Raw genomic sequence first — 25,355 nt, forward strand, 5'->3', positions numbered from 1 at the left:
TGGGTGTTTGTGGGGGGGAAGGGGCAATGGCAGGGGTTGTGGCAACAACCGGGGAGCGGATGGGGAGTCCAGGGTGACAAACTGGGGTCCCCCCTTGTGCCAGTTCCTGATGACTGCCAGGTGCTAGGGTGCTGGGGTGCTGTGCTGACAGGTGGGAGGTGCCAGGATGGATTCAAGGTGCCTGCCCTGGCTCAGGTGGGTAGAGTGACAGCACGTGCCAGGCGCTTCCATGGGGTTGGGAGAACCCAAGGCTGATGGACAAGGGTCCCAGGCAGAACAGGAGAGGAACAGAGGTGGTGAGGGAGGGGTCTTACTCCGGCAAGGAGGAAGGGCCCCTTTGCCTGCCTGCAAAAGCCAAGGGGCCTCTCAGCTGCTGACAAACCCAGGGCCAGAGGGACCGGGATGACCGCAGCTGCCCGTCCATCATCTGCAGCAGGTGCACAGCCGACTCCGTCATCCTAGATGTAGTGATGTGGCCTGTCCCCACCACCAGCGCCCCCAGCGGCCTGTCCCCACCACCAGCGCCCCCAGTGGCCTGTCCCCACCGCCAGCGCCCCCAGCGGCCAGTCCCCACCGCCAGCGCCCCCAGGGGCCGGTCCCCACCGCCAGCGCCCCCAGTGGCCGGTCCCCACAGCCAGCGTCCCCAGCGGCCGGTCCCCACCACCAGCGCCCCCAGGCCCAACTCAAAGGAGGCAGGTTTCCTCAGCTGTGATGGATCAATGGTTTCCAACTATGTTTTTAGCCTCTTCAGAACCCTTTCTTTAAGCAAAATGTCAGCAAAATGCCATATAAAAAACAGATAAAAGTGGAGCTGTTCCAATATAGCAGGGCCCTGCCCTCCCTTCCTCCTCCCAGCCTCTTGAGAAGGCGCAGAGTGGTCTGAGATTCTCAGCTGAAGGGAATGATCCATATCTGCACTAACACCGTCAGCACAGACACTGGTGGTCATTGTGCTGCGTCCCCTAAAGACTGCTGGTCAGCGCCCTCCCCTCCAGGGTCAGGCCTTTTACTTCCTCTCCCCAGACAGCCCCACCAGCCTCCACTCTGCCTACTGGCCTCCTCTCTGCCTCCCGGCATCCTGGCTGTCTTCCGTGCGCCTTCCATACAGCCAACTGTGCCGTGTGCAACAGCTGCCTTGCTAGTCGGAGGGAAGAGGGCACAGCTGAGCAGATAAAAACGGGGCCCCTGCCATCAGCAGGACCTGAGGATGCCCCCAGCTCCACTGTACTGCGGAGCACTAGTGAGATGCATCTTCTCTGTGCCTGTTTCCTTCCTCACTTCTTAAGGTCCCTGTAGGGTGCAGGTGCTCGTGGACATAAAGGTCCAGTAGCCACAAGTGATTACTCCCATGGAGGAGGGAGGGAGGGGCAGCAGGAGAGGCCGGTACTCAGGTGACCGGTGGTGTGTGTCCAGTGTCGCCAGCTGGCACTTCAGAATCTGTAAGCAGCCATGGAGCCGCCCCCAGACAGTGCTGAGAGCCAGTTTTAACTGCCTCAGAAGTCTCTGAGCCTCCCAAAATGCTTTAATGAATAATAAATAGGAGAATTAAGCCTGTTTATTGGAAGGTGCGCTCTGCTCTTTAACTCGAGCAAGAGAAGCGGCCTAGCGATTTCCTCTGGGAAGGTTCATTCCGCCCCGAGTGAGGCTGGAGTGAAGTGCACTGCCTAGCCAGCGCCGCAGGTTCCTGGGGCCAGGCAGGGTGGCCTGGGCTGGGTGGCCCGGGCAGGGTGGCCTGGGCTGGGACACCGGAGAAGCAGCATCAGACTTCACTCCGAAACCTGTCCCTGCACAGGGCAAGGCGCCATCAGGGCAGGCCCTGCTGGGCCAGAGCTGAGTAACGGCCTGCAGCAGGGCCTCCAGCAGCTCTGGGGAGAACCTTCCAGGCAGGGGGCAGCCAGAGAGCCCAGCAGCAGGAGGGGCTGAAGCAGCTCCACAGCAGCGAGGAGGAGCAAGGGGCAGGGACCAGGGAGGACGGAGCTTTCCCTCTGACAACCAGAAGCACCTGCGCCCAGGGGGCCCCCCTCCTGCAGGCAGGGAGCACCCTGTGCTGCTCAGGAGAAACACGTCCTTCCCTCTTCCCTCCTCCCCTCCTTTCTTCCCTCCCTTCTCCCTCCCTTCTGCCCGCCTGCCTTCCCTGTCCTCTGCCTGGAAGTGCAGCCCTCACCTCCTGAATGAGTCTGTCCCTTTGTCCCGTGACCTAGGGTGCAAGTGCACACTGTCAATGGCGACTGTCCCCACAAAGGGAGACAGCCAACGGCATCCTCATCACGCTCTGCTCACCCTGCTCCAGCCCTACACAAAGAGCTGCCTGTGACCCGGTGCCCAGGAGCCTCTGATCAACAGGGGAAGCGGGACCACTGTCCTCACGTCACAGGAGAGGACATCAGGCTCAGGGAAAGCCACCTGCCCAGGGCCCCGCGAAGGAGCTGGATGGATCCCAATGACAATGCCGTGACCAGGCACCTGGGGAGGGAGGACAGCGAGGGTTTGAGGACCCAAGAAACACAGCCACGTGACCGTGCACCAGTTGCTTAGGTGGGGATAAGACAGGCGACACTACAGCGCATGGTAAACAATCAGTGCGCTGCCGGGGTGCCTTCCTGCCGTCCCGCACACCCGTGCTCAGTCCCAGCTCGCAATAAGGAGATCAGAGTCCCTACGGTAGGAATTATCATGATCTGCAGAGTCCAGGGACCAGAATCTCAGAAGCAAGCCACAGAAACCTCGCAGCCTCACCAGAATCCTCCCTCCAAATGCCCGACCGGATTCCAAGCTGGGGCAAACCAAGCCCTGGAAGAAGCCGCCAGAGCTGGCGACCCATGGGCTTCTCCACACTCCTTCCCAGCTGGGCAACTGGACAAACCACCCAGACACAGGGCACAGAGGAAAACAGGAAAGGATCTACGGGCCGTGGTGGGGAGCAGGGCCAACAGCTCCCATCAGCAAGGGCTGCGGACTCACTCTTCACGCTCGGCCATAACTCGGCCCGAGCACGCCCACCCCGGGCAGCACAAGAAGCCGGACACAACTTATTTGAGCCAAAACCTAATCTCTTTAATGCAACCCTTTGAAAAAAATACCAGGATAGGCAGCCAGAAGAGAAACACTTCTGGAATAAACCTTCTGGATCCTTTAGTTCCTACTGGAACTTGCGGGGTGAGTGAAGAGGAAGAAAATGCTAATAAAAATGACTAGGACCTGCTGTTCATTTTTTCACTGAGTCCTTTACAGCAAAACCTCCAAGGGGACAGTCTCAAGCTTCATTTGACCCCTGCAGAAACAAAGGCTCAACAAGACCAAGTATCTACAGAGTCCAACTCGCGTCCAGGTCTGACTGAAGCTTTGCTCTCACCCGCCTGCCTCCTCCAGGGCCCGCCTGGCTCCACGGAGCCTGGATGAGAGGAGGCACCAGAAGGCAGGTGCAGTGGACCACCTGGCAGGCTTCCCAGGGCTGTAAAACCTGGAGGGTTTCCAGGGGTCCATCCACCTGCTGCCCAGGTCTCCCCAGGTGGCAGGGGCCAGGAGCAGAGGGAACCTGGCTGACTCATGGTGGGTCCCCTCCCAATGCTCCTCCTGGGTTAAGGAAACCCTCTACACCTGTCCCAAAGGGAAGGCAGAAGAAAAAACCCAAGGGCCAGTGGGCGGAGACCGCCCTTAAGCGGCAAGTGAGGGCCATGAGCAGGGAAAACACTGGCCAAACCAGCCTCCACATGGGGCCATCCCTGGGAGAGGGAGACAGTCTCATTCACGTTAGTGTCCCTTTAACACATGGAGTGATCCTTTCCATGATAAAATCACAGAGGAAAGACTCCAGTGTCCAAGGCTGAATGTGGGCCAGAGCCAGGAGGCCTCGAGGCCAAAGCTCCAGAGTTTTCACTTTCTCACTCCTCTCTCCTACCATTAATTGCTCAGCAGCTAATCTGGGGGTCCCTGTGAAGGCAAAGACTATGTGAGTCTCCTCATTTTAACTCCAGCATACTAAGTGCTTACTAAATACTTGGTAAATTATATGCTTAACAGAATGATAGATGGATGAATGAATTAATGAATGGGTGGATGAATGGTGGATGGATGGATGAATGGATGGGTGGATGGATGGATGGATGAGTGGATGGATGGATGGATGGATGGATGGTGGATGGATGGCTGATGGATGAATGGATGAATGGATGAGTGGATGGATGGATGGATGGATAGTGGATGGATGGATGGTGAGTGGATGGATGGATGGATGGATGGAATGACGAGTGAATGAGTGGGTGGATGGATGGATGGATGAATGGACAGATGGGTGGCTGGGTGGACGGATGGATAGATGAATGATTGATGGATGGATGGATGGTGAGTGGGTGGATGGATGGATGGTGGATGGATGGATGAATGGATGAATGGATGGGTGGATGGATGGATGGAGGGTGGATAGATGGATGGATGGTGGATGGATGGATGAATGATGGATGAATGGATGAGTGGATGGATGGATGGATGGTGGATGGGTGGAAGGATGGGTGGATGGATGGATGTATGAATGATGGATGGATGGATGGGTGGTGGATGGATGGATGGACGGTGGATGGATGGATGGATGGATGGGTGGAAGGACGGGTGAATGGGTGGGTAGATGGATGGAAGGATGGATGGACGGATGGGTCGATGGGTAGATGGATGGATAGATGAATGACTGATGGATGGATGGTGGGTGAGTGGGTGGATGGATGGATGGATGATGGATAGATGGATGGACGGATGGATAAATGGATGGAGGAGTGAATGAATGTATAAATGAATGCTTTTTGTCTTCCCAAGGAATGACTCCCACACCATGAGAGACTTGGGGAAGCCGGGAGGCAGTTGTTTAGAAAATGAATGACAACAAACCCAGAGCCTAGACAAGACCTGAAACACCACAAACCTCCTTAAATAATAGGGGAAATGGCATTTCCTAAACCAGCCAGAGACACCAGCCAGCTGTGATGGTGGATTTTAGGTGTCAACTTGACTGGATGAAGGAACACCTGCAGAACCGGGGAAGCATTGTTTCTGGGTGTGGCTGTGCAGGGGTTTCCAGAGGAGACTGGCCTGTGAGCAGGTGAGGAGATGCCCTTCCTGTGGGCGGCACCATGCAAGCAGCTGGGAGCTCAGATAGAACAAAAAGCCAGAGAAAATGTGATTCCCTCTCCCTCTCCTGGAGCTGGGACTCTTGTTCTCCTGCCCCTGGATATCAGAACTCCAGGCTCTCCAGCCTTTGGTCTCCAAGACTTGCCCCACAGGTCCTCAGGCCTTTGGCCTTAGACTGAAGATCACACCATTGCTTCCCCGGTTCTAAGGCTTTGGGACTGGGGCCAAGCCCTGTCACCCCCATTCCTGGGTCTCCAGCTCGCAGAAAGCCTGCTGGGGGCCCTCAGCCTCCACAGTCGCAAGAGCCGATGCTCCCAGTCAGCCCCTCTTGTCTGCCTCTATCCGGCGGCTTCTGTCTGTCTGGTCTCTGGAGGGCCCTGACTAATGCACCGGCCAGTCCGTCAGGCTCCTTTCAGCCCTGAATGCTGTGAATGTAAGTAGGAGCCGATCAGACAAGGAGTAAGACAGTCAGCTCTGCCCCTGGTAGCCCTGGAGTCCCCAGCCCCACATCCCCTCGGTTACCCCTGACCAGCCTCACCCACCCCAGACGGCAGTCAGTTCTGACTGCAGAGCTTTGTGTTCTGGGGAGAAACAGCTGCCACCCCCCTCCTGGGCAGGCCAAGGGTGGGAGGAACAGGGGGAGGGCATGCAGCCATATCTTCATGGTCTGAGGTTGCTGGAGGCCACCGAGCTCATTTGGAATGGCCAGGGCGTCCCTACTGGGCTGAGCTCAAGAACGACAAAAGATGAATCTGGACATGTAGGAAATGCTCAGTAAACGCCCTGAAGAAATGAAAGGGGCATTCGCTCTTCACCTCTGTGGCCAGAGGGACCGATGCATGGAATGGCCAAGGAAGGAACCAGGCATATCAGCCCCGCCCTCCACACCGGCTCCTTGTGGTCAACAAGCTGGTGTGGGGAAAAGCAAGAGAGATCAGATTGTTAATATGTCTGTGTAGAAAGAAGTAGACATAAGAGACTCCATTTTGTTCTGTACTAAGAAAAATTCTTCTGCCTTGAGATGCTGTTAATCTGTGACCTCACCCCCAACCCCGTGCTCTCTGAAACATGTGCTGTGTCAAACTCAGGGTTAAATGGATTAAGGGTTGTGCAAGATGTGCTTTGTTAAACAAATGCTTGAAGGCAGCATGCTCCTTAAGAGTCATCACCACTCCCTAATCTCAAGTACCCAGGGACACAAAAACTGCGGAAGGCCGCAGGGACCTCTGCCTAGGAAAGCCAGGTATTGTCCAAGGTTTCTCCCCATGTGATAGTCTGAAATATGGCCTCGTGGGAAGGGAAAGACCTGACCGTCCCCCAGCCCGACACCCATAAAGGGTCTGTGCTGAGGAGGATTAGTATAAGAGGAAGGCATGCCTCTTGCAGTTGAGACAAGAGGAAGGCATCTGTCTCCTGCCCGTCCCTGGGCAATGGAATGTCTCGGTATAAAACCCAATTCCATCTACTGAGATACGGAAAAACCGCCTTAGGGCTGGAGGTGAGACATGCGGGCAGCAATACTGCTTAACAAAGCATTGAGATGTTTATGTCTATGCATATCTAAAGCACAGCACTTGATTCTTTACCTTGTCTATGATGCAAAGACCTTTGTTCACGTGTTTGTCTGCTGACCCTCTCCCCACTATTGTCTTGTGACCATGACACATCCCCCTCTCTGAGAAACACCGACAAATAATCAATAAATACTAAGGGAACTCAGAAGCCACGGGGATCTGAACGCTGGTCCCCTGGGTCCCCTTATTTCTTTCTCTATACTTTGTGTCTTTTTCTTTTCCAAGTCTCTCGTTCCACCCAACGAGAAACACCCACAGGTGTGGAGGGGCGACCCACCCCTTCAGCTGGGAGTCCGGGAGGCCAGAGACCAGCAGCCTCGGCAAGTCCCCTCCCTGCTCTGACCCTTCCTCCCCCCTGTCCACGGCAGGGACTGCAACAAATACGCCCCGGCCCGGCAAGAGGTCCCCAGGAGTCTGAGCACCTGGGCAGACCAGGCCGCAGGGAGGAGCTGGGCTTTTGCTTGTGTTTTGTTTTTCCAGAGCACCTGTCCCGGAGAAGCCAGGAGGTGCTGGCAGAGCAGAACCGTCAGGCTCCAGACTGTGGTGACCGTCCCGGCTCCCCAGCCTCCGCTGGCCCCAGGCCAGACTCCATTTGGAAGTGCTGACCACAGCTTGACCACGGTAGGAAAAACATCCAGGGAAGGAAGAAAGCACCGCCACAGAGAACAGGGCTGGCGGGGCCAAGGCCAGGCCCACCCTGGAGGGCAAGTGCGGGCTCCGGCTCCATTGCTCCCAGGGCGCCAGGACCCAGCACATGGTCCCAGGGGGCCCGGTCCCCAGCCAGCTGTCCCCGAACACACCACAGGCCACATTCACGCAGCCTCCAGGAGGCAAAGGGCGTGGCTCAGATGCGGAGACCAGAAGCAGCAAGGCCCCAGAGTGGTGGGGCCCTGGGGCACATGCGGCGCTGAGACCCTGCACACACGGCTTGACCTGCTCAAGGGACCTTTGAGGGTGGGAGTGTCACTGCCATTTTACAAATGGGACTTGGAGAAGCTGAGTCACTTGGGTGAGGCCGCACCCTGGAGATGGCAGGGCTGGGACTCAAAGCCAGCCTGCCGGGTTCCAAGTCCATGTGCTCAGCCACCTGCTCTGTCTCCCAAAGGTGCAGCCATGGCGTCTTTTTTTTTTTTAAGACAGAGTCTCACTCTATCACTCAGGCTAAAGGGCAGTGGCGTGATCTCTGCTCACTCCAACCTTCGCCTCCTGGGCTCAAGTAACTCTCCTGCCTCAGCCTCCCGAGTAGCTGGAATTGCATACGCCCACCACCACACCCAGCTGCTTTTTGTATTTTTATTAGATACAGGGTTTCACCGTGTTGCCCAGACTGGTTTCGAACTCCTAACTTCAAATGATCCGCCCACCTCAGCCTTCCAAAGTGCTGAGATTACAGGCATGAGCCACCACGCCCGGCCCAGCCATTGCATCTTTATGTATAAAATAATGGAGAGAAAAACAGTAGGCGCTGCCATCTGTGTGTGGAAGTCTGGACTTGTTTTAAGCGACCAGTGGGGGCGGTGGCAGCAGCGACCTGCGCTTCACAAACACCTCCTGTGGGCCTTACCCAGGCTCCTCAGCTCAGCCCAGGGGTCTGCACGGTGACATCATCTCCATTCCCAGCACCCCACACCATGACTCATGGTCCAAACCCGTCATCTACTCCCAGCTCTCCACGAGAGATGCCACAGCTTGGCCAGCACCATCACTGACCGCCACGGTGAGACGTGGGGAGACCAGAGGCTAGCACGAGAAGAAGCCCCTTCTGCGGCCCCTCAGAGCCGCAGCCGCCTCACTGGAAACCACGGACGATGACAAGGGCTGCCCATTTGCAAACTGCCTGGCCACACAGCTGGCAAGTTGAATAATGAGAGTTTAATCCAAATTTATGTACGTCTTACATCACTGCATTCCGCCATAGCAAATTAAAAGCAAAATGAAATTATATACTGAATACGCTGCATTTTAACTGTTCGCCAAGAAGTAGATTTGGCCAGGGTTTTCCTATATTTTTCTCTTTACAGTTATTATAAATACCAATTGCGTGTATAAGTATGTGTGTACATGTAAGACTTGTGTGTGTGTGAATGTGTTTGATACGTCCGTGCTGGGGGGCTGTCCATGGATGTCTGTGTGAATGTGTATGGGTGACTGTATGTCTGTGAATGTGTGTGTGTTAAGTTGCGCATGTCTGGGTGTGGGTGTGAACATGGAAGATGGGTTCAAGTGTGTGTATGTGTGTTTGTGTGTGGTGTGTCCATGGGTGTCTGTGTCAATGTGTGTGTGAGACTGCATGTCTGTGAATGTGTGTGTGTGTGTATGTGAGCTGTGTGTGTCTGAGCGTGAGTGTGAACATGTGTGGGGTGGGTACAAGAAAGTGTGTGTGTGTGTGTGTGTGTGTGTGTGTGTGTGTGTGTGTGTTCTGAAGGACCTTCACTAAGTCCAGAACCATCAGCCTCTCCATTACCCAGGGCCCTGCAGGCAAATTCATCTCTGCTGTTTGCAGGGAAGGAGCAGGAGAGAGTTCCAAACCATTTCAAAACAAATCTGTAGGAATTGAGAAGCCACTTACAGGAAAGAAACAGGCCCAGGCCATTCAAGCCTCCCTGACTCCAGCCCAGCAGGCAAGCCCCTGGACAGCAGGACCCACGGGCCTCAACAGGCCATCAAACTCCCAGGCACGTGCGCTGCTGCAGGGGGGGCCTCAGTGAGTCATTTAAGAGACACAAACTTCTAAGAATTCGATGATTACACAGAGACGGGCTCATGGAAAGGTCCCCAGATCTCATGTCTGGAGAATTCCAGGAGCGAGGAAGGGAAGCACCAGGCCTGGTGGCTCCAGGAATGCCCTTGTTCCAGGTCCTGACCTGAGGCCGTACAGTACTTCCACACGCTCCTCTCAGAACTGACTTCTCAGCACGCGCCACTGCAAACCCAAATTCCCTCTGCGCCTCACAAATCACGCATTCACAGAGCATCTCCTTAGACACCAAGTCCCTGATAATGATGCTCAAATAATCCAGGCAGTAAATATCTTGTTATTTCCCATCAGCAGGTGGAAATCCATTCTCCCGGTGGTCCAGGAAGCAGTGTCTCCTAGAGGCAGCCCAACAGCAGGCAGGGGCCTGGGGCCTGGGGCCTCCTCGGCCACCGTTAGCACCTCCGGCGTCCAGCCCGGAATCCATCAGGAAGCTATCGAGGCCCTGATCCCATCCATTTCAAAAGAGTAACCGTGGAGCTGCTGGGCTCTGGAAGGCAGGTGGCCCCTGCGTCCCTCTGTACCCAGGCTCACCAGGAGGCCATCAATGAACTACAGCCTCCCGGGGCCTTTGCACCTGCCAGCCTCAGGGTCCCCTCATGTGCACCAGCCGGGCTCCTGCAGGACTGGTGCCATGTGAGGCTTCCTGAGAACACAGAGACACTTCCCAGGGTCACCACTGGAGAATACCCCTTCTTTGCCCAACATCTTCCCGGAGTCAAAGACAGCTCTGCTTGTCCCAGGGTAACTGAGATAATCCATTCACAGAGCACACAGTAGATGCTTTCCCCACCTCATCTCCCCAACCCCTTAGGAGGTGGTGCTAACTTCGGCCCATTCTCAGAGGAAGCATCAAGATTCAGGGCAGGAGGTAAATGCTCAGGGTCCCCTGGCTAGAACCGCAGGGCCAAGGTTGTCTGCGCTCTGCTCTTCCCCCACCCGCCTGAATTCACCACGCCTGGCCTCACCCTAACTGGAGGGAGAAAGGGGCCATCCCGTTGTCCCAGCCCCGACATACAAATCTGGCTTCCACACCTTCCTGTTTCTAACACAACCTGCCTGCACCTCCCAGACACGAGGGTGCAGAAATCCACTGGCTCTGTGTTGGAGCCAATCAGGCTGCTCCATGGATCTGGCCCACCTGCCGCTGAGCCAGCAAATCGGACACCACAGCTGGGCGACTGAGGCTGGAGAAAGTGACTGCTCACCTTTCCAAAGTCTCGCACATCGAAGAGGTCAAAGGGGTCAAACAGCTCGCTGTTCCTTAATCCGAATTTATCGTGGCAGACTTTCAGGAAGGTGCGTATGTTCTTCAAACACAGGAACTAAAGGGAAAAAACAAAGGGCAAGGAAAAACTTATTAAAACTGTAAGCCTGTAAAAACCACAACAGCAACAGCAGCAAGCTCTGGCTTCCGTGCGCCAACACATCCAAGCTCATTCCTGTTTTCTCAGGAGGAAATGGGCTCAGAGAGATGATGAAACCCCCCGTCCCAAGGCTGGGGGTTGAGAAGCCAGGCCTGGATGGAAGTGGAAGCAGGCAGCCCAGCTCCACGTCCAAGTGTGTAACCACCACCACCCCCAGCCTTCTCATCACACAGCTGCAAAACCCCCAAGGCCTTTGCATTCAGAAGACACGCCACTCCCCGTAACGGTTGGTCAGGGCGGCAAGGCAGCGCCCTGGGCCCTCCATGACCATCCAACCCAGCCCTCCCAGGCGCACCCAGCACATGTCGAGGCCGACAGTCACAGCTGGGGCAGAATATGCCAGCCTTGAGTCAACGAGAATGGCTGGCGCATGCTCACGTGGGCACGTGCACAGGCGTGCGTACACACACGAGGCTTCTGACAAACACCAACACATCCTTCCTAATCATGGGTGACAAAGCCAACAGCCAGGGGCCACCCCCAGGAAGCCACGGAGGACCCAGAGAGTGGCAGGTGCCAACTACAGTGGAAGGGTGGAGGAAGCACAAAAGCCAGAATTCCCAAATCAATGCATGGGTCATCTCCTCTCTGCCCATTGCCAACCAGTGAGCTCTCGGCCCTCACCGTGCCTGATGTGCCACAGGGGCCCAGTCCTCGTGGAGAAACAGCTGGTAAGGAAACTTATAATGCAGCAGGTGAGGTGGCCCGGGGGGCAGGCTCTGGAGTCACTCAGGCCCCAGGTTGGAATCCTGTCTGCTGACTCCAGCAGGGAGACCAGGGTGAGTGGTTATGCCAGGCCTGGTTTCCTACCGCCACCTGCCTCAAGGGATTAATCACGTGCCCTGATGACCAGAGTGGGCACTGGGGTGTGGGAGCCATCAGCCCCCCAATCCGGCTCAGCATGGGGATTCATAAGGGGAGGGCGTGGCACACACGGTCCAAGAAAAGCCCAGGATTGTTGTCCTCATCAATAACCGTCCCCTACGGACAAACTGCCCAGCTCCAAGAGAAGTTCAGAGAGCCTGTCCCTGCTCACTGGAAATTTAGACAAATAGACAGACTTAGACCTAGTGCAGGTCAGAATCAAAGCCTAAGAGCATAAACCAAGCAGCACTGAGAACGCCCTGGGAGCAGAGGGTCCCCCAGCCAGGACACACGCCCCTGCCAGCCCCTTCCCCTGCCTCACAGCAGGCAGTGCCCACCCCAGCCCCCTCTGCCTCAGGCCACTCCTCCATCCTAGCAGGGGTCGGCTGCTGTTCATAGACAACAGACTCATTTGTTTTATCCTAGAGTCCCTCTCTGTCCGCGTGTGTGTGTGTGTGTGTGTGTATGTGTGTGTGTGTGTTTCTGAACACTGGAGATTAACTGCAGTAATGATACTCCTTTATCCCTAAATACCTGAGTGTGTATTTCCTAAGAACAAGGACATCCTCTTCCATAATCACAGTACCTATAGCAAAACCAGGAAATTAACATGGACACCACACGGTTTTCTTATCTATAGACCTTACTTGCATTTCCTTAATACACAAAGGACAACCAAAATGTCCTTATAGCTAAAAGAAAAAAAAAAAAAAAACTGGCTCAGGTTCCAATCTGGGATCACACACAGTTTTCGCCACCATGCCTCTTCAGTCTCCATTAATCTGGTACAATCTTCTCCAACAGAACTTTCTGGAATGATAGGAACATTCTATCCATGTGCCATCCAATAGGGCAGCCACTAGACACCTGTGCCCACCGAACACTCGAAATGTGGCTAGTCTGGCCGAGCACAGCAGCTCACGCCTGTAATCCCAGCACTTTGGGAGGCCGAGGCGGGTAGATCACTGGAAGTCAGGAGTTTGAGACCAGCCTGGCCAACATGGTGAAACCCCGTCTCTACTAAAAATACAAAAATTAGCCGGGCATGGTGGCACACCCCTGTAGTCTCAGCTACTTGGGAGGCTGCGGCAAGAGAATCGTTTGAACCCAGGAGGCGGAGGTTGCAGTGAGCCAAGATCGCACCACTGCACTCCAGCCTGGGTGACAGAGCGAGACTCCGTCTCAAAAAAAAAAAAAAAAAAAAAAGTGGCTACTGAAAAACTAGATTGCTAATTTTAAGTTAAATTTTAAAGCTACATGTGGCTAGTAACTGCTAGTTTAGACAACGTGAATATAAAACACTCCATGATCTTTGTTTTTCACAACCTGTTAATTCTGAAGAATACAGATACGAAAGGACAAATCCTGTGTGAGTCCACTTTTTTTAGGGGGCAGGGGACGGAATTTCGTCCTTGTTGCTCAAGCTGGAGTGTAATGGTGCGATCTCGGCTCACCACAACTTCTGCCTCCCGAGTTCAAGCGATTCTCCTGCCTAAGCCTCTGGAGTAGCTGGGATTACAGGCGTGCACCACCACACCCAACTGATTTTTGTATTTTTTGTAGAGACAGGGTTTCTCCATGTTGGTCAGGCTGGTCTCCAACTCTCGACCTCAGGTGATCTGCCTGCCTTGGCGTCCCAAAGTGCTGGGATTACAGGCGTGAGCCACCACGCCCGGCCGTGATTCCACTTACATGAGGCCCCTGTCAGATCCACAGGAGAGAAAGGAGAATGGTGGGCGCCCTCAAAGGGCTGAGCGATGGGGTGGTTTCGTGGGGAACAGAACTCTTGCTTGGGAAGACGAGAGAGTTCTGTGGATGGTGGTGATGGCGCTTGCCAACAAAGTGAATGCGCTTGACGCTACTGGACGGTGCTCTAGAGGAAGACCGGAGAAGACGCTGAGTTTTATGTTACGTGTATTTTACCACGATAAAAAGATTAATTAGGAGAGACATGGAGACACAGACCCACGAGGAGTGCATGTGGCGATGGGCCCCTTTCCTTAGCAACTGGGAGTGACACAGCTGTGGGCCAGCCACACCAAGGGTGGCCACTGTCGCCAGAAGCGGGAGAGGGCGTGGGACGGGCTCTCCTCCGAGGCCCCACAAAGGAGCTGTTGCTGCCACACACAATTGATTCAGGCTGCTGGCCTGCAGCCCTGGGAACAATAAGGTTCTGCTGCTTGAAGCCACCACGGTGGATGGTGCTTGGTTAGGACAGCCCCAGGCACTGGAGCTGGGACACGGTCGATGGTGCTTGGTTAGGACAGCCCCAGGCACTGGAGCTGGGAGCAGGCCTGAGCTGGGACAGGGGCTGCGCGCGTGCTGCAGCTTCCAGCCCGGCGCGACTATTTTTTGAATATGGCTTGTCTGTAATTTCCACTAAGCATTTATTTTCATTCTTCCTCAGCCTCCTAAGTTTAGAGTTAATTACACAGATCCCAACCATAATCACAGCCGGCCAGGCCCAGGCTTCCTTTTGGGCGCAGGATGGGGCCAGAGCACCCCTTTCCCGTGGGCCCAGCAACTGCTGTGCCTGGCCCGGCCCCACCCGTGGCCACTCTGGCCACCCTAACCTTTAAGAAGTCCTCCTGGTGCAGCTCTGGGCCCAACCCAGGGTGGTCTCTGCAAAACTGAGCCACACAGGCTGATGCAGATGGCAGGGACAGGGACTGCATGGACGGGGACGACAGAGACCGGGACAAAGCCTGGGGGCCACGCCAGGCTCCACCTCGAGGGAGGCCACACACGGCCCGGCCTCCCTTCAGGGAGCGTTTCCTGTGCTTTCTACAGTTCATCCCATTTTCCACGAAGGTAAACTGAGGCACAGAGACTTAAGGACATGGGCACCTGACCAGAGGGCGGCAGCACCAAGAATGAAGCCATGTCGGCATCGGCCAGGGCAAAGGCCCTCTGAGAGGACGGGTGTGTGGGCAGGCACCGGGTCCCTCCTGCCATCCCTGCACCCCTTTCCTCAGTGGCCCGGTTTGCAAGGTCTGTGGTCGCTCCGGAGCCAATCAGAGCCTCAAGGTCCAGGTTCTAGACAGAGACCCTGACGGTTGGCAGGGACTGGACCCAAGGCTGAGGTTGCTGCAGGTGCATCGTGGCCACAGGGGCCCACTGAGGACACAGGCCAAGGGACAGTGGGCAAGGGAGGCCCAGATGGTGGTCAGTGCCAGGTGAAAAGTCCCCTGTCCATGCCCAAGCTGTGGGGGCTGGCTTCAGCTGTCACCTGTGGCTGCAGGAGCAAGCGACATTCTTCTCTCTCATTGATCCAACCTGGCCTTCGGGACCCCCCACAAAGGCAGCCACTGCTTCCCCCAGCATCCTGGGCCAGCTGAGTGGCCTGTGGTCCAGCTGAACATCTTAGACTTTAAGTCCAGCTGAGTGGCCACAGCAAGGGTCTGTCCCCAGAAAACAAGCCCTGTGACAAGGGTCCCAGGGCTGAGTGCCCTCTCCCCCAGGCTGGCGGCTATGGGGTCCCCACTGTGTTTGTCTAGGGCACTCTGAGGGGGCATGGGCTACCCCACCTCCTGCTCTCCACAGCCGCAGACTGCAGGGAGGGCTCCCGCCCCTGGGCCCCAAGAATCCCTTGTCCAGGCTCTGCCGCTGCAATGAGAGGCAGCGTGTAGTGTGCCCTGGAAACGTCAGCCCCTTTCTCTCCGGCCCATTCATCGGCAGCCGCAGATCTAATCAGGCTGAAATCGGATTAGTGTGGTGACACAGGCTCCATGCCCAGCCGCCCACCTCCCCAGGCTCAGCTGCACTGTCCTTCAGCTCCTGCAAGCCACCAGGGCGGGGCGTCACAGACAGAAGAGGCAGGGCAGGGCTGGAGAGCCAAGACCCCAGAGCCAGGACCCCAGGTCTGAGCCACAGGTGAGGCCCGAGGGCATCCTGGATGGCAAGCTTCACCGGCCAAGCTCACATGCTCACAGGACAGTCACGTCTCTTTAGGGTCTCTGAAACAATCTATTGTGATGGGGACACAATGGCAGGGACAGGCTTCTCTGCCCTGCAGAACCCACGGCAGCCCACCGAGAGCGGGGCACCCTTCAGCCTATCTGGGCCCTTCTACTGCCCCTTACTGGCAACGGGTCACCAGCAGTGCTGGAGTGGGACACAGGACAGGCCTGCCTCGCCCTCCAGAGCTGGCATCTAGCTGGCCTGCCCTGAGAGGGGTACAAAAGGGGAAACTAAGCCGGGGGAGGCAAATCCACTTGCCTGAGTCACACAGCCAGCCCACCTCAGCTGGGGAGTTGCAGTTTGAACACAGGTGGCTTGGCCATCGACCCCTGGGCAATGGGAATAGAGTAATGGCAGAGCTTGACAATGACCACAGGCAGGGTGGATGCTGACGTGCACCAACAGCCAACTCACTCACCACCTGCAGAGCCTGTGAGGTGTGCACTGGCCCATGCACAGACAGACAACCAAGCTCCAGGCAGTGAGCTCACGGGTAGGCCCAGGGTTCAGGGGCAAATGGAGTGGCCGGGATGCGAAAGGGAGGCAGGCCCCCGCCTAAGGAGATGCAAGAAAGTCCTGTCTCGCCAAGGACGGCGGCAAAAGGCCTGCATCTTCAAGGCAGGTGCCACACTGTCTCAGGGGCTGACTCCCCGGCCCCAGCTGGGCCATGCAGGAGGAGCGTGGGGCCGGGCTGACCTTTATGGGAGGTGACCCTCGCTACCCCCTCCTCCCAGAAGAGCTCGGACAAGTCTCCTCATCTGCACAGTGAGGCTCTGGCACACAGCTCTAGCCCTTCCGGCCAAGACTGGCTACGCGTCTCGGTGCGCTGACTCACAGTGATTATAGGCGCTCCACGGCCGCCAGGTTTTCCAGAAGGCCAGGCACTGGGCTAAGAGCTCCCTTGAGTCACTGCAGCAATTCCTAATTCACAGATGAGGGAACTGAGGTTTCAGGAGGTCACCTGGCCTGCCCAAGGTCACTAGCAAGGATGTAACTGAGCTAACAACAGATCTGGGATGGTTTGACCCCCAAGGCCAGACTGCTGGCCTTTAAGCTATCCTGTCTATGGGTTTCTGGGCAGGGAAATCCCATTTTTTTTTGTTTTTTAAAATGACAACAGTACTTTGACGAAAACTCAGTCTGTTCAGAGGAGATGGGGAGGCACTGAGTGTAGGAGCCCGGACTTTGGGCTTGAGGGGCAGGCCCCACCCACAGAAACCAAGGCTTGGGAATGGGGCCAGAGAGGAGGGGGCTGAGGTGATTGATCGGCATACAATAACTAACTAGCACATATGCGCCATTTCACAGCCCGCTAGCACTTTCACATCCACATTTGCTCCGTCAGATGTGGAAATGGAGGCACCAGAAGGCAGGTGACCCGCGATCTGAACCCAGGCCCGGTTCCCCTCAGGATGCCCCCAGCCTCTGGCAGGCCCACCCCCGGGAAAGTCCCTCTGGCTGCCCCACCAGGAAGGTCAGGGGCCTGGGTGTCCTCAGTCCCAGGAGTGACACTCAGCTGGGGGTGGGGTCCTGCAGGGAAAGCCCCAAGCTGGGGTCTCCAAATTGCCTGGCCCAACCTTCCCCATCCATGTAGATTGTCACCAACAGGCAGGGCTCCTCCCAGGTCTCTGGCTGGCATCCCTGAACCACCTACTCCTGTCCTGCACAGTCCTACCTCCCCCCGGCCTCTTGCACACAACCACATTCCAGTGCAGACCCCACAGCAGGTGCTCCAGGTGGGGACAACCCAGGCCTGCTCCTACTCAACAGCCACACAGCTTCTCTGTACCTCAGTTGCTCAATCTGTAAAACGGGCAAGGAGAACCCTGCCCTCTGACTCCCACAATGCTGGGACTCTCACTCAAAATAAAGAGACTGTACTGAGGCCACCTCACTGGGGAAGTCCAGAAGTCCCCTGAGACACTGGTCACTGGAAGAGCCGGCAGGGGGGTTGGGGGGGGCACAGTTGGCTGCAGCTGAGGAGCAGCCACACCGCACGAGAACCTGGGCCCTTCATCACCATGGTCCCACCCTGGAGCTGTTAGCCCGCCACCCCACTGGCCTTTAGTTCAAAGCAGAGCTCCTCAAGGCAGCTGCCAGGGACTGGGGGAGGGACACAGGCCGACAAGGGACTTCTGGGGCCCGGCCTCAGGCTCTCTGCTCGTGGCCAGAGCAGCCCAGCAACTGGGAGGTGAAGACCCCCACCCCACGTGCCCCTTGCTGCAAAAGGGAACCTGGGCACCACAGCCCTGAAAGAAACAGGGCACCACAGCTTCTGGGCCTCAGGAGAACAGGCACTCTCTTTTCAAGCCCCTGCGTCTTTCTGAGCAAGTCGGGATCTCCATGTGCAGCCTCCACGCTCTGCAGCAAAGGCTCCAGGAAGTACCCACAGACATAGATAGACATAGTGCGTTTTCTTGAAATACTTCAACAAGTGTCACTAACACTGCGCTTAGCAGAGAACGATTGCACGCCTGGCTGCTCTGCTTCCGGCTGGAGTGGTGCTGACTCCCTGGGGCCACAATGCTGCAACGTGCTGATCAGAAGCTCTGACTGGCAGCTGAGGATGTCTTTGATCAATAAAAAAATGGGAAAACAAATTAATTTCCTGTTTTATTTATGCCATGCTCATTCCAAAAACCACTTAAAATAGCTTGGTTACTATTCAACAGATGCAGCTTGATGGAATGGATCAAATTTGGGGCCCATCAGGTAGATAAACAGGTGACCCTGGGTGACAGGCTGGCCAGGTGCTCACGGAGACAGGAGCTGAAGCCGTTTGCTCCCTCTGGGTCCCAAATGCCCTGGACAATGCCTAGCCCATCACAGGGGCTCAGTATCTGGTAGACGAACAAATGAACCAATGAATTAATGAATGAACAAATGAATGAATGTCTAGGAAGCACTCTTAGGTGCCCTCTGACTGCTGACACCTCTCAAAGGGCCCTGCTTTCCCCTCAAGCAGCAGAGAGTCCACGATGCCTTCCAAGGCGTCCGGGGCCCCCAAGGACAGCCACTGCTGCTTAGGTGGCAACCTCGCTTCCAGAAGCAACTCTTCCGAAAACAAGCAAGCAGGTGGAACGTAGGGTCTGGCCTCGACCCCTTATTCCTGCACACATCAATGTCACCTGCACAACTCCACACACCAGCCCACCAGGGACCCATTAGCTGGTCAGATCCAATAACGATTCTAGCGTGGGGCGGGGGTGGTCCCTTATCGCCCATTTTACAGACGAGGAGACCGAGACTCAGGGAGGCCTGTATCTGCATTAAAACTGGTCTGTCGTCGGGCGCGGTGGCTCACGCCTATAATCCTGGCCCTTTGGGAGGCCAAGGCGGGTGGATCACCTGAGGTCAGGAGTTTGAGACTATCCTGACCAACATGGTGAAACCTCATCTCTACTAAAAATACAAAATTAGCCAGGCATGGTGGCACATGCCTGTAATCCCAGCTACTCAGGAGGCTGAGGCAGGAGAATCGCTTGAACTCGGGAGGTGGAGGTTGCAGTGAGACAAGATTGTGCCATTGCACTCCAGCCTGGGCAACAAGAGTGAAACTCGTCTCAAAAAAAAAAAAAAAAAAAAACTGGTCTAACTTGACAGTCATCATCAACACTGAGAGGCTTCCCAGGCCATCACCAGGGCCCCCGCACTGAGGCCTTTGTGAGTGTGTGTGCGAGACAGAGTCTCACTGCATCAACGAGGCTGGAGTGTAGTTGCGTGATCTCGGCTCACTGCAAACTTCGCCTCCCAGGTTCAAGCGATTGTCCCACCTCAGCCTCCTGGGCAGCTGGGACTACAGGCCTGTGCCACCATGACGAGCTAATTTTTGTATTTTTAGTAGAGACGGGGTTTCCCCATGTTGGCCAGGCTGGTCTCAAACTCCTGGCCTCAAGTGATCCACCTGCCTCGGCCTCCCAAAGTGCTGGAATTACAGGCATGAGCAACCATGCCCAGACCACACTGAGCCCTTAAAGAGACGCTGCAGTGCAGGGCTCCCAAGGCAGACATCCGAGCCCGCTCCAGCTCATTCACTGCTCCAGGCAGGGAAAGCACAGCTCAGCCAGGGATTGACCGAGGAGTGTCGCGAGTCGATTTTGTCTGGACAATTGAACATGAACACTTCCTTCGCTCGGGCCCATTTCCTCAGCTGTGCATGCACTAGGGCCAAGGCGTCAGGCCAGCAGGCTGAGTAATGAACCCGACCTGCCTTTGCGCGTGGCCTCACATGTGTGTCTCCCTTTGCCCAGCTGGGGTGTGGAGCTGCTCTACCTGCTGTGATCTGGAGGAGTGGGGTGGTGTTTTCTTCGTGCACATCAAGGTCTTCAGGGGCCAGCCTTGCCCCCAGGTCAGGGGCAGGCAACTGGCAGAGAGAGGGGCAGGCCAGATCAGCAGGGCAGGCGGCCCGCGTGCCCTCAGGAGTGGAGCTCCCCCCACCAAGAGCAGGCAGCTTGAGCCATGGCTGCTACCTTTGTCCACAGGAATGACAGAAAGGGCTGCATCAACAGCATGTCTCATTTCACTATTCTGTAAAGGTTTCCAGCATTCTGAGTCTCACCAACACTCAATGTGCTAAAACAATGTCCGGTGGCACATCCACTTTCTCCAATAACAAACAGCGCCCGCTGAGTCCGTGCCTGGCACAGCACTAAGCCCTTGACATTCCTCTCTGGTTCATCCTGCTAACGTGTTCAGGAGCTGTCACGTATCCCTGGTCTACAGGTGCAGAAATGGCTCGGGGACCACCCTGCTCATCGGGGTAGTGAGGGGAGGACCCAGGTCTAATCCAGGTGGTGTGGTCCTGTCCCCATGGGAGCCCCACGGTATAGGCAAGAGGCAGCCTACTCTGCGGACAACCTGGGAGGAGGGAGGGTCCCGGTTGGCTCGGGTGAAGGCAGAGCTAGCTGCACACCGGCTCTGTCGGTGGGTGCCTCTCCATCCCTCTGACACCGGCGCTCCTTGGGGGAAACATGCTCCTCCCTTACGCTGGGCCCTCCTGCTTCCCAGGGCACCTCCCAGGATGACTACCAAAACGCGACTCACAACGCACTACACCACCTCAGCACTGGTAGAGGGAGCCCTCCAAGTCAGACCCACAGAGACAAGTCCCTGCCCTTAGCAAGCTTCCGGACCCCTGTCTCTGCACACTTCCCCTCCTTCCCCCAGGATGCCCCGACCCAATTCCGGTGCCTTCCGTCACCTTCCACGAGGTCTCCTGGCCACTCCCACCCCCAGCTTTCCGGCTTTGGTTCATCCAAGGTGGGCTGGGGGCCCTGGATGCTGGAGCGTACACGTGGCTGACACTTGGCACCCGCTAGGGCTCTGAGCCTTTGACTATGCAGTTCCTGTGGCCTGAGTACTGTTCCCTATCCCCGCTTCCTGACCTAGTCTCTTTCAACCCAAGCCCAGCTCATGAAAGGAAGAAATGGCCTTTCTCCTCCACTGTAGCTGCCCCCTCGAATGGCGGGTCACCTGCTCACCACACTCCAGGCAATGCTGCTGCGAGATGGGAAACGGGCTTCCCAGAGAAGATGCCAGAAGACTCAGAGGGCCCAGCCAGCTGTCTCCAAAACAGGGCCCTGGAGGCATGGATTCGAAATGTCTGCTACCAGAGCTCAGACCCCAAACTCCAACCTGCAGCATGCAGGCAGCGCTGGGTCCAGAATCCCAGAATCTTCCCAAAAAAGGGATAGGGCAAGGTTGCTTTGTGGCTCAAGGCCAGGAGGTCCCAGAGAGGCAGAACACCTGCCCCCGCCCCGGGTGTCTCCTGCTATTTAGGGGCTTCACGCTCAGCTTTTCTCACAGTCCGCTCCTGTGCAGCCTGATTTCCAAACAAGCTCTGCTGCAAACTTCAAGCGCCCAGCCGCTGAGAACCAGCAAGGACCAGCAGCCATGAAGTCCAGGATCCCCAGTGCTGGGGCTCCCACCCGCTGCCAGGGTCTGTCTGTCCACAGCCCCTGAGCCATGGGGAGTGGGTTCTCAAAGGCTGAAAAGTCAAGATCTCAAGAAAAGAGAGACACTCTGGCTGCCCAGCAGCCCTGGGCACATGCAGGCAGGGCCAGGCCAAGCTGCAGAATTGCCCCCTCCATTCTGACGGTCAAGTCCTTCCTCAGCAGCACTCGAGGGGAAACCGAGCAAGAAAAATCAATTCTGGAAAAGCCTCATTTGGAAGTCTGAGTGGAGCAGGTGGGCAGCTGGGAGGCTCCTATCCAACTCTGCTCCCCATTCCAGTCCACAGTCAGACACCGAATAGGCAGCACCTACCGCGTGCTAGGCCACGGCCCCGCTGTGCCTGTTCAGAGCCAGCAGCTGAGAGAGGTCTCAGCTTTCCACGCCTGCTCCCCCGAAGCCCTCCAAGGACCCACCTCTGCTGCTGACGGTGGGTTTAAGCCAAGGCGGGGGGGTATAAAGAGTGGCCCACATCATCAGGACTTCAAGGTCAGGGTCAAACCAAAGGTTTTCTATAAAGCTAGCAGGAAATTACTTTTCTAGGATTTCTCTTTATAACCATCTTCCCTGAGCCGGCTTCTGAGTGCCGGGGGGTTCAAATCCTACTATCTGGCCGCCTGGCTCTGAGCAATTAGCCCAGATGCACGCCTGCGCCTCGGCCCTCCGGGTTGCTCTCATAGGACCTCAGCCCCTCCTCTCTGCTACAGCCCACAAGCCGTCTGTGAAACGGGCTCTTGTCTCTGCCACCTCATTTTCTCCATTTCTTCCCCCTTCCGGAAAGCGGCCTCCGAGGTCAACATGAGGGCATTCGCACGCTCTCTGGAGCGCCCTATCTCCAGCACAATTGGACAATCCAACTCCAGACGGACCCAAGCAGAGGGCGCGATTCTTCCCGTTCCCCCACCGCCCACTAAAATTAAAGCCAAATGGATCCCTTCACAGCCAGCAGACACTGGATGATCGCTCTCCAGTCTGAAGGAATGATTCTCGCTATTATCCCTTCCTGCTGGGCTAAAAATATTGAAGGTAAAATGCAACCGCAGCACCAGAAAGCTTCCCAAGCAGGGGGGTGAAACCGAGCCTCCTTCCATGATCGGAAACCAAAGGCAGGCACGGCCCCCGGCTATGGAGGCAGCAAGGTGGGAGGCGGCCTCTTCCCCTGCGGAAGGCCACAAGCCAGCCACGCAACAGCAAAGTGTCAAAAACTCTTCTTAGCCAGTTGCCAAACGGGCAACTATGGAGGCTGGAGGACAAGAGCTGGCACCCAGCAGGGTCAGAGCAGGAGTGGGACAGGCACTGTGGGGCTTTCACCCTGAAAGAGTCCCTCACGCCTGCCATGTCCCCATTTGGAGCTCCTGCTGGAGCCTCTCCTGCAGGTGCCTACAAAGCCCCACCCACCGGGGAGTGGCTGTCACCCGCCAGGCCACCCCAGCTGGACCCAATGTGGCACTTCCTCCGCAGCAGTCCCTGTGCTTCGTGAGGCCCATATGTGGGAGCTGGGAGCGCTAGACCAGAACCCCTCTCAGCCTGGAGCCCTGGGACCTGCCCTTCACCTCTCAGAGCCTCAGTTTCCTCAGCTGTCAAGCAGAGGTGGCAGTCATACCCACAGCAGCTGACACCAGACCACGGGTGGGTCACTCACCTTGTGCTGGGGACAAGGCTTTTAGGCTGCTTGGCTCTGCTACAGGAACATGATCTCCAAAGCAGAGGAAAGCAGAGGAAAGCAGAGGAAAGCAGAGGAAAGCAGAGGAAAGCAGAGGAAAGCAGAGGAAAGCAGAGGAAAGCAGAGGAAAGCAGAGGAAAGGAGAGGAAAGCAGAGGAAAGCAGAGGAAAGCAGAGGAAAGCAGAGGAAAGCAGAGGAAAGCAGAGGAAAGGAGAGGAAAGGAGAGGAAAGCAGAGGAAAGCAGAGGAAAGCAGAGGAAAGCAGAGGAAAGCAGAGGAAAGCAGAGGAAAGGAGAGGAAAGGAGAGGAAAGCAGAGGAAAGCAGAGGAAAGCAGAGGCAAGCAGAGGCAAGCAGAGGCAAGCAGAGGAAAGCAGAGGCAAGCAGAGGAAAGCAGAGGAAAGCAGAGGAAAGCAGAGGAAAGCAGAGGAAAGCAGAGGCGTTTTCCCCATTTTACAGATGAGCAGAGAGCAGCTTCAGGAAGTGTAGTTATCTGCCCAGAGTCTTAGGCAGCAGCTCAGGATGCTACAGCAAAATCCCACAGCCCGGGAAGCTTATAAACCCAGGGGCTTCCTTCTTGCAGTTCCAGAGCCTGGAAGCCCAGTGCCAGCATGGTCAGGTTCCAGTGGCTTCTCCTTACACAGCAAAGAGTAGAGAGAAGCAGGCCCTTTTGGTACTCTTAAAAAGGGACCATCCTATTCATGAAGGGTCCGCTTTTATGACCTCATCTAAACCCAATTACCTCAAAAGGCCCCAGCTCCTAATAACGTCACATTTTGGGGTAGGGCTTCAACACAGGAATTTTGGGGAGACACAAACATTCAGTCCATAACAGCAAGTGTAATGGGTTGAATGGGTGGGCCCCAAAGAGGCAGGTCTGAATCCAGACCCTGAGAAGCCTATTTGTGACCTTACTCGGAAAAACAGTGTTTGCAGGTAAAATTAAATTGATGCTCTCAAGGCTAGGTGCGGTGGCTCACGCCTATAGTCCTACCACTTTGGGAGGCCGGGGCAACAGATCATGAGGTCAGGAGTTCGAGACCAGCCTGGCCAAAGTGGTGAAACTCCATCTCTACTAAAGACACAAAAAATTAGCCAGGCATGGTGGCATGCACCTGTAATCCCAGCTACTCGGGAGGCTGAGGCAGGAGAATTACTTGAACCCAGGAGGCGGAGGTTGCAGTGAGCCGAGATTGCACCATTGCACTCCAGCCTGGGCAACAGAGCAAGACTCTGTCTCGAAAAAACAAAAACAAACAAAAAAACCTGAGGCTCTGGAGATAAGATAATCTCAGATTACCCAGTAGGCCCTAAATCCAAGTGTCCCTAGAAGACAGAAGACAAGAGGCCGTGTGACAACAGAGGCACAGATTAGGGTGATGTGGCCACAAGCCAAGAAGTTCCTGGGGCCACCAGAATCTTGAAGAGGCAGGATGGATCCTCTCCTACAGCCTGCAGAGGTTGCACAGCCCCACTGACACCTAGAACCTGGAGGTTGGACGGCCCCACTGACACCCAGAACCTGGAGGGAGCACGGCCCAACAGACACCTAGAACCTGTACGGCCCCACTGACACCCAGAACCTGGAGGGAGCACGGCCCCACTGACACCTAGAATCTGGAGGCAGCATGGCCCCCCACTGACACCTAGAACCTGAACACCTAGAACCTGGACGGCCCCACTGACACCTAGAACCTGGAGGGAGCACAGCCCCCACAGACACCTAGAACCTGGACGGCCCCACTGACGCCTAGAACCTGGAGCACGGCCCCACAGACACCTAGAACCTGGACGGCCTCACTGACACTTAAAACCTGGAGGGAGCGCAGCCCCACTGACACCTAGAACCTGGAGGGAGCACAGCCCCACGGACACCTAGAACCTGGAGGGAGCACGGCCCCATGTACATCTAGAACCTGGACGGCCCCATGGACACCTAGAACCTGGACGGCCCCACTGACACCCAGAACCTGGAGGTTGCATGGCCCCACGGACACCTAGAACCTGCAGAAAGAGCACAGCCCTTGGGACTAGAACCTGGAGGGAGC

The 25,355-nt window shown here is 56.1% G+C and overlaps 1 protein-coding gene across 4 annotated transcripts in view; it reads right to left on the reverse strand.

Annotated features, from left to right (window-relative positions):
• VAV2 (vav guanine nucleotide exchange factor 2) overlaps positions 1-25,355 on the reverse strand; it is a 231,062-nt gene that overhangs the window by 167,355 nt on the left and 38,352 nt on the right. For all 4 annotated transcript variants that reach the window (XM_024251692.3, XM_054519342.2, XM_054519341.2 and 1 more), the window contains 1 exon segment: positions 10,656-10,772. In XM_024251692.3, the coding sequence (XP_024107460.1) occupies positions 10,656-10,772 (117 nt within the window).

Source organism: Pongo abelii, chromosome 13, assembly GCF_028885655.2.
Source record: "Pongo abelii isolate AG06213 chromosome 13, NHGRI_mPonAbe1-v2.0_pri, whole genome shotgun sequence".
Classification (NCBI taxonomy): domain Eukaryota; kingdom Metazoa; phylum Chordata; class Mammalia; order Primates; family Hominidae; genus Pongo; species Pongo abelii.